This window comes from Podarcis vaucheri (assembly GCF_965113315.1).
Source record: "Podarcis vaucheri genome assembly, chromosome: 13".
Lineage (NCBI taxonomy): Eukaryota > Metazoa > Chordata > Lepidosauria > Squamata > Lacertidae > Podarcis > Podarcis vaucheri.
This window is the reverse complement of record NC_138751.1, coordinates 17,182,254-17,190,769: the sequence shown is the minus strand read 5'-3', so window position 1 is coordinate 17,190,769 and position 8,516 is coordinate 17,182,254. Positions and strand designations below refer to the sequence as shown.

The following is an 8,516-nucleotide window of genomic DNA, read 5'->3' as shown; positions in this document are numbered from 1 at the left end:
TAAAGCAAAGTGTACCTATTGAAAGAAAACCCCTAAGCATAATAAACTTAAAAGCCACAAAATCAAGGAGCAGCATGAAACAGGCTGTAGGGTTTGTTTTTGTGGGTTAAAGGAAAAACCAAAAACCTCAGCGGGACCCTCCTTCTGGGGAACCCAGGAGTCCTGGCGGCACCCAGCTCTCCCGCCTCCCAGTCCCCGGTTAAATCCAGGCGACTCGTTGCCCTGCCCAGAAAATCCACAATTTCTCGCTCTGAGCTTTTCCTGCTTTAACTTGCTAGACAGCCCCCCCCGCCCCCTTCCCAGATCAAAGGATGGAGCCCAGGAGTCCTGGCTCCTTGCCCGCCAATCCTGGCCTTCCGGATCTGCGTGGGCGTCTCTATAGTGAGCCGAGGAAAGTCTTTGGAGCTGAGTCACAGACAGACCAGCGGTTCAGTCGCTCCTTTTCCTCATCCTCGGACGCAGGGAGAGCGGTCGAGAGATGCTGCTGCCTTTGGGAGCCGTCCTGGTGGGGCTTTTCCCCTTCCTCTGCAGGATAGCCTCGGGAGAGCCGGTTCCAGGTAAAGGGGTCTCCGGAAGCGGCCGGGTGGGATGGTCTGGAGTGGTGTCGCCTCACCCAGCCGCCTTCACAGCTATAAAGCCAAGGCGGGCAGGAGGCAAGGAGGTGAAACTTTTTCTCCCGGGCATGCAGATGGGGAGGCTGTACCGGTTGAACTTCCTCCGCCGCCTGCTAGTCCATCGATCTTACTACTACTGACAGTGTAGCGGCTCTCCGGCGTCCCAGCCCCACCTGAGAATACTGGATCTTTGACGACGGGGTGGGCTAGGGATGGGGGCTGTTGGGCTCTCCCCCCGAGAACGCGAAGTGGCAAAGCAACCCAGATACGAAGGGGCCAAGCGAGTATGATCACAGAGAACTCCGTTCACCAGCCCTGTGTCTAGACGTAGCGGCGTTTCCATCCCTTCCTCTGCGGGGGTGTAAAGCTGCCGCCCTCTCTTGTGCTTCTCTAACAGTTGCTCTCCAGGCAGAATTTCAACAGGTGCAACCTTTTAAACCATTCGCGTCTGAGAGAGGGCTCGACCTGTTGAATGTTTGCCTGTAGCGGAGCTGCCAACGACACATAGCTGCGGGGACAGGGAAAGTGACGAGTCCAATGTTTGGAACGGACCCCCCCCCCCATCCCGGCTTAATCCACAGCAGAGGCGATGGGGAGAGGGGGCGGGGTTCTAGCCCGCCTAGGAAAGGGAAGGCCGTCTGCCCATGCCCAGAGGCGCTCTCGACACTCACGATTTCCGCGAGTTAATGGCGCGGAGCCCCCCCCCCCCGCGAAAAGAAGATCAATGGCAGAAGCGACTCGGGTCCGCGTTGGAATTTCCATGAGTTCGGTGCCACGCCCCCTCGGCCAGCGCCGCCTCCCCATTGGCTGCCTTGCGGGTGAAAGTTTCCTTTTTCCCCGCGAGTCACAAGTGAGAAAACTGGGACAGGAGAGCCGGATCCGGGCAGCGGACAATTGGGGGCCTGGGGGGTGGGGAGAGAGAAATCTGACGTCCGCTGCATCAGGCGACCCACATGGTGACTCACCCACCGGCTCCGCCCCACCGTCTCTTTCGTTCCACTTCTGGGCCCGGCGCCATCTGTTTGCTCGCTTGCACGGGGCATATTTTATCAATGAAGTCACTTGAAAGGGGGGAGGGGGTCCCTGTCCTCCCCCGCGCCACAACTTCGCCACGTGATGCTCTCAGTCTTGACCCCCCGATGCTCTCCTGCTGCTACTGCTGCTCGGGTCTAGTTCAGGTTTCGGGGCGAAACACGACACCCCTTTCCCTACTGACGTTACCCCTCTGGAAATAGACCCTCATGTCATGGGAGGGGGGAGGGACAGGAGAGCCTCGCGCATGGATCTTTTTCTTCTTTTTCATTCAGCTGTTAAGCGTCTTCATGTTCTGACTTGTCGCTTGGTCGCTTTCATTCATTCAGCTTCTCCCTAATCGTCTTTCTCTCCCTCCCACCCCGGCTCCTTTTACAGCGCGCTCCTCCTAAGCCGCGATTTGCTCGGGAGTCCAGAGGCTGCAATGAGCCCAGCGGGCCTGGCTTCCAAAGAAGCCTGCTTGCCAATCCCGCCCCCCAACCCCCCCCCTTCATCTCTCCCTGGCTTGTAGCCTTTCCAGGCTGGTTTGGGAGGGCAGCAGAGCCGGCCAACACGGATGTCACATCCACACCATCCATTTAAAGCACATTCATGCCACTTTAACACCCATGGCTTCCCTCCACGGAACATAGAGCCAACTCCTAGGGGCCGAGGTCCTTTCACCCCCCCAAAAAAATATTTGAGGGGGCCATTCCCCCCCCCAGAAAGTTGATGGGCATTTCCATTCAAATGGTGTGTGTGTGTCACATCATGTGATCAATTATGTGGGGCAGGGCTTACCTGCCCCCCCCCCATATTTTATTCAAGTTGGCACCTTTGCTGGGAACCATAGCTAAGGCTGTTTGGAATTGTAGCTCTCTGTATGTGGGTAAACTACAGTTCCCAGGAATCTTGTTCTGGGGGGGGGGGGGAGTCATGACTCTTACAGTGGTATAAACCTGCTGGATGTAACTTACCAAAACATCTGTATACACTAGCAACGTTCATGTTTTTCAAGTTTGATGTTTCATTATGTTTTTATATACAGTGGTACCTTGGGTTAAGTACTTAATTCATTCTGGAGGTCCGTTCTTAACCTGAAACTGTTCTTAACCTGAAGCACCACTTCAGCTAATGGGGCCTCCTGCTGCCGCTGCGCTGCTGGAGCACGATTTCTGTTCTCATCCTGAAGCACTATTTCTGGGTTAGCGGAGTCTGTAACCTGAAGCGTATGTAACCCGAGGTACCACTGTATGCTGTAAGCCGCCCAGAGTGGCTGGGAAACCCAGCCATAATAATAATACAATAATAAGAATAGTAATAATAATAATAGTAATAATAATAATAATAACAATAACAACCACCACCTTTCAACAACAACCACCTTTTCCTCCAAGTACCTCAAGGTGGTATATGTAACTCTCCTCATTTTATCCTCACAACCACCCTGTGAGGAAGATTAGGCTGATACAGATGTCAGTGCTTCCACAGCCAAGAGACTCCTGCCTAAATTTTCCTTTTCTCTCCCCCCCCTCCAGCTTCCGTGTGCCCCGGAGGCCAGTCTTGGAGCCCAGATCTGGAGAAATGCATGGACTGCTCTGTCTGCCAGCGTCAAAACAAGAATGACTTTTGCACCACATGTGAGTGGCCGGCACCAACCCTTACGCAGCATGCACTGGGGCAGGAACCTTGGGTTGCTCCAGCTGCATTGACTTCTTATATTGACAAGCCATTTGTGAGAGTAGAACTGGGATTTGGGGGGGGGGGATTGAGGGCAGGAAACCAGGAATGGTAGCTTTCTGCACCGAAACCCCTCTCTATTTCATGCCCCTCCTTCCATTGCCTTCACAACAGCCCTTTAAGCCAGGCTATAAGATAGTGATAGGCCTGCGTGTCACCCCTCCACCCAGCAAGCTTTATGGCTGAACGGAAATTCGAACCCGGGCCCTAATCTAACATTCTCTACCCACTACACCGCACTGACACTGAAGGGTGAAGGACTCTGTGCATGGCAGGTACAGAAAAACTGGCATGAATCCAGGGAGAGGAGGGCCAAATATCAAATGTACATAGAGATCTTCATCGCATTAAACAGAATTTGAAAAACATTATTTTTTTCGTTTGGGGGTTTGTTTTGCTTCTCTTCTCCCTGCACCCCCTTCTCCTCCCAGCTGGCATAAGTGTGTGCTGAAATCTGGTCTCCAAAAAGCCTGCGGCTTGAAAAGAAAAAGATCAGCCTGAATTCGAAGCTGAGATTTGCAACTTTTTATTTTTGGCACCATTTCGTTCCTCTTCCAGCCGTGGGCCAAGCGACTGGCCTTGTGGGAAATGGTTTAGCAGGAAGGAAAAGGGGATGTTTGTTGAAGACAAGTCTGGTTCAAATTGTTAAGAGACTCTCTCGTCTGAGGGGAGCCCCAGGAGGAAGTGCTGGGATCAGAAGCGGATCAGGCTGATTTTAACCCTTCCCTCTCTCTTCTCTCTGGCAGGCGGAGACCCTCAACTCCCAGACAACTTCAATATGTGGCTTATGGTGGGAGCATCTCTGGGTGCCTTAACGCTGGCGGTTTTGATAGGTGGCATCATAATCTATGCCCGCTGCCGACGGCGGGAGAAATTCACCAGTAAGTCGCTTCTTTCCCGTTATCTAACCCTAAACTGGAGTCTTTCCTGGGAGCATCTCGACAGCAGAGACCCCCGCCCCCGCACTTATGGCTAAACTTTGCCTTCTCTATTTCCAGCACCAATTGAAGAGACCGGAGGCCATTCAGCTCAGGAATCGCTGATACACTGAAGGTAAGAATGGATGCTTCCAGTCTGTAACCACAGCTCCACCCTACCCCGCTCGCTTCTGCCAGCTGCATTAACTTAGCATCTTTCACTTAAAAAACAGAGCCAAGTTTATAGTCCTCAAGAGCTGTAGGGGGAAAGCTGGGTAATGTCTCCAGGCTTTTCCTCTTCCTCCATTCCCATAATCCCAAAACTGGGTTTGAGAAAACGACAATATGCGTTTGCAGGAGTATTTATTAAATTAGGAGGACTGATGGTTGCAGATAGGGTTTTCTTTAACAAGGCATAGATTCAGTTGTGGGGATCATAGAATCGTAGAGTTGGGAGAGATTCTGACTGCGATCTAGTTCAATGCTCTGCCATGCAGGAATATGAACTGAAGCATCTATGACAAATGGCCCCCCAGCCTCTCAGCGTCCAGCTCTCCTGGCCAAGCCAAGTGGTTGTTTCTCAAATCTCAACCCGGGGGGGGGGCGGGTCTTTTTATCTGATAAATAAATGCCCTTTCTCAGAGCAGCATAAACAGAACTCTGGTCTCTAACCCTCACAACAGCTCTGGGAAATAGGATACCCTGAAAGATGGTGTCTGGCCCAAAATTACCCAGCATGCTTTGGACCTGGGTCACTCTTAAGCCCACCTTCCCCAACCTGGATATGATGGGAGTCTTATAGCCAGGATGGCTGAGGGGCCTAAGGCTCAAGTTGCAGCTCTCACCTGGAGGCACGGGTTTGAATCCTGCTTGTTGTTGTTTAGTCGTTTAGTCATGTCCGACTCTTCGTGACCCCATGGACCAGAGCACGCCAGGCATTCCTGTCTTCCACTGCCTCCCGCAGTTTGGTCCAACTCATGCTGGTAGCTTCGAGAACACTGTCCAACCATCTCTTCCTCTGTCGTCCCCTTCTCCTTGTGCCCTCAATCTTTCCCAACATCAGGGTCTTTTCCAGGGAGTCTTCTCTTCTCATGAGGTGCCCAAAGTATTGGAGCCTCAGCTTCTAACAATACGTATTTTTACATGGAAGCAGCTCTCTGCCTACATCCCACTTTGTCTCCATGCCTTTGACAACCCATTCTTTTCTCTCCCGCCCCACAGATCATCTTGGTCGACATTTCAAGCGCAAGAGAAGAGATAAATCCAGCCTCTTCATTACCTCTGACTTTTCCTGAAGAATCCGGACAGGACGTTTTCCTTTGGCCCTGCAGGGGCCTTACACTTTTGCACACATGCCAACTGACTCACTCACTCACTCACCTTGGGGGGGGGGCAACGTGGTGTGTGGGGAGGTCTTCCGCCTTCTTAACCTTCTGTACATTTCGGGAAAGGAAAAGAAAAGTATTTGTTTCCCCCCTTTGGAACGGCACATCCATCTCCCTCTAAATTTTTCAGTGTTAGGGGAGGAGCAAAATGGGTGGGGGGAAAATGTCTCTCTTTTTCCCTCTGGTGCCCCACGATCTTAATGCCCCATATTGGGGAGATGAAATTTCATGCTGGGGAGTCAGCTGCAGAGAGAGCTTTTCAGCTGCCAAGTCTTCCCAGCTAGGTCACTTTTTGCTAGGAAGGTCACGGCATCGCCTGTGCCGTTTCCCGCTGCGGAGCATCTTAGGGCTAACAATGAATGTGATTCTTAGATTATCTGTATATAGAGAAGTCTTATTTGGGTGCTAAGGCTCTCCAGGAGAGCAGCAGGGACTGTCTTTTCAACTGAGCCTCTTGCGCGGTGGCTGGGCCACCACGCAAGGAGCCACAAGACCCCACTACCCTCAGTTCTTCCTGTTTCTCCTCTGCCCCTGGTGCTCAAGCAGAGAGACACTGCTATTTATATCTCTAACGTTTAATTTTATGGGTGTGATTTTCAGGCACGGGGAGGGGGGTGGGGAACAGCATGTCGTTTCATGAACCAGAGTTTGTGGATTTAAATAAAAAATAGAATTAATTATCGATGAAACGAGGGGTGCTTTATTTCGGTTACGAAAGTGGCGGCACGACTGAATACTCGACAGCGTTTTATGCGGGCAACTCACTATTTACATGTGTGTCACCCCACACCCAGAAGTGGCACTTAAGGGGGCAAACAAAAACGGTGCAGACACAGTGTCCAGCAATCCCACGAGCCTTTGCAAGTCCAGTCCCAATAGTGCTGCTGGTTTCTTAAAGGGTTTCCTTTAAGAAGGGGTTCCGGAGGTTTAGAGGGTGTTTGCAAGCTTTTTCAATGGTGTCTGCCATATACACAATTTCACTTAAACGTGTTGTGCCTTTGAACGTAACCCCTGCGTAAATGGGAAGCTGCCTGAATTATTATTATTATTATTAGAGTGCTCAGAGCATTATGTATATACAGTGGTGCCCCGCAGGATGAATGCCTTGCAAGACGGAAAACTCGCTAGACGAAAGAGTTTTCCGTTTTGGAGGTGCTTCGCAAAACGAATCTGCTATGGGCTTGCTTCGCAAGACGAAAATGTCTTGCAAGTTCCTGCGGGGTTTTTTTCCTCCCCCCCCCCTTTTTCTAAGCCGCTTATCAGCTGATCCGATAAGCCGCTAATAGCGCTAATCTGCTAATCCGTCAATGGGCTTGCTTCGCAAGACGAAAAAACCTAGACGAAGAGAATCACAGAGATTCTTTTCGTCTTGCGAGACACCACTGTAATGAATGAGGAATCCTTACAGCAGAAGTGGGCGGTCTGTGGCCCTCCAACTCCCATCAGTCCCAGCCAGTGAGGCCAGTGGGTCAGGGATGACAAGAGATGCCTGGATAGCTCAGTTGGTTAGACCATGGTGCTGATAACACCAAGGTTGCAGGTTCGATCCCTGTATGGACCAGCTGCGTATTCCTGCATTGCAGGGGGTTGGACTAGATGATCCTCAGGGTCCCTTCCAACTCTACAGTGCTATGCTATGCTATGAACACCTAGAGGGCCATTGGGTTCCCTGTCCCTTGCCGTATAAGGACTTTGCGGGCAGGGGGGCTGCAGGTCTGACTTGCCTGAATTGTCCCCATTCCTTGGACTAGGAGGGGAACCAGAAGGCAGCATAGCTGAACTGGCAAAGCCAGTTTTTGGGTCCTGAAGCTTGAACTGCCCCTTCGCAACCAAGAATGAGGTATGAGTAACCCGTGTTACCTTCTTCAAGGGGGTTCCATGACAGATCACCACCACTGACTCCCAATCTTTGGGGTTGTTGAAATACAGTGGTACCTTGGGTTACAGACACTTCAGGTTACAGACTCCGCTAACCCAGAAATAGTACCTCAGGTTAAGAACTTTGCTTCAGGGTGAGAAAAGAAATTGTGCGGCAGTGGCGCACCCCATTAGCTAAAGTGGTACCTCAGGTTAAGAACAGTTTCAGGTTAAGAACAGACCTGCAGAACGAACTAAGTTCTTAACTAGAGGTACCACTGTAGAGACAACAACAAAAACAATTCGTTTGAGTCGTGCGGCTAGACCCATCATTTTATAAGTTGCTTTTGGGGTTCCCTCTGGGATTAGAGGCCCTGAAGCTTTAGCTTCACAGTAGACCCATCCCTCATCATGGACACTCCTGTAAAAAAAAAAGGAGAAATACTTGCCTATTCTCAAGAACTCATTTTCCCCAAAGAGTCCCTTCTTCCCTGCCATTCCCTGGCTGCCTCAAGCTGAGCTCTGGCCCTTTTCAAGCCTTGAGTGGTCCCAGAAACGCAGTGAAATCACTGAAGCTTTCTTCCCTTTGGATGGGGAGGGAGGGCATGGTTGGGAGGGCAGCAGCTGTTTGGGTGGTTTCCTGTCTTCCTTTACATCCAGAGCATAGCCCGAAGGCACCTTGATGTAGCTCTCTCCTTAGGAACAGAGCAGGCCTGAACTTGGGAGACCGCGTGAGCTGCTGTCGGCACTTTGAAAGGCTGGGGTTGGCTGTTGTAATTGCCTTTAATCAGCTTCCTCCACAGACAAAGCACGGCGTCTAATGGTTGGCTACCTGCACTCATGGAAATTGTGCTTGCACCCCATTACCTTTCTGGGGCGTATCTCACCCAGTGGCTTCTTAGATGTAAGAAGCCTCCTCCCAGCTCCCCAGCTCTCATCATAGGACCTCTTCCAGGTTTCCCATCCCCCCCCTTGTGTACATGGAAGGCTAC

At 51.4% G+C, this 8,516-nt stretch overlaps 1 protein-coding gene across 1 annotated transcript; it reads left to right on the top strand.

Annotated features, from left to right (window-relative positions):
- Positions 1 to 358: 358 nt before the first annotated feature.
- TNFRSF12A (TNF receptor superfamily member 12A) lies at positions 359 to 6,356 on the top strand. Its single transcript, XM_082195614.1, has 5 exons — positions 359 to 557; positions 3,164 to 3,265; positions 4,112 to 4,246; positions 4,364 to 4,418; positions 5,504 to 6,356. Exons 1-4 carry the CDS (start codon positions 479 to 481, stop codon positions 4,414 to 4,416), a joined length of 369 nt encoding a protein of 122 aa, XP_082051740.1. The 5' UTR covers positions 359 to 478; the 3' UTR covers positions 4,417 to 4,418; positions 5,504 to 6,356.
- Positions 6,357 to 8,516: the final 2,160 nt, after the last annotated feature.

Excerpts from the sequence above, each read along its gene's own strand:
- TNFRSF12A (XM_082195614.1), top strand. The coding sequence starts at position 479 with ATGCTGCTGCCTTTGGGAGCCGTCCTGGTGGGGCTTTTCCCCTTCCTC. Across the intron at positions 3,266-4,111 it reads GAATGACTTTTGCACCACAT|GCGGAGACCCTCAACTCCCA; the intron begins GTGAGTGGCCGG and ends TCTCTCTGGCAG. Across the intron at positions 4,247-4,363 it reads ACGGCGGGAGAAATTCACCA|CACCAATTGAAGAGACCGGA; the intron begins GTAAGTCGCTTC and ends CTCTATTTCCAG.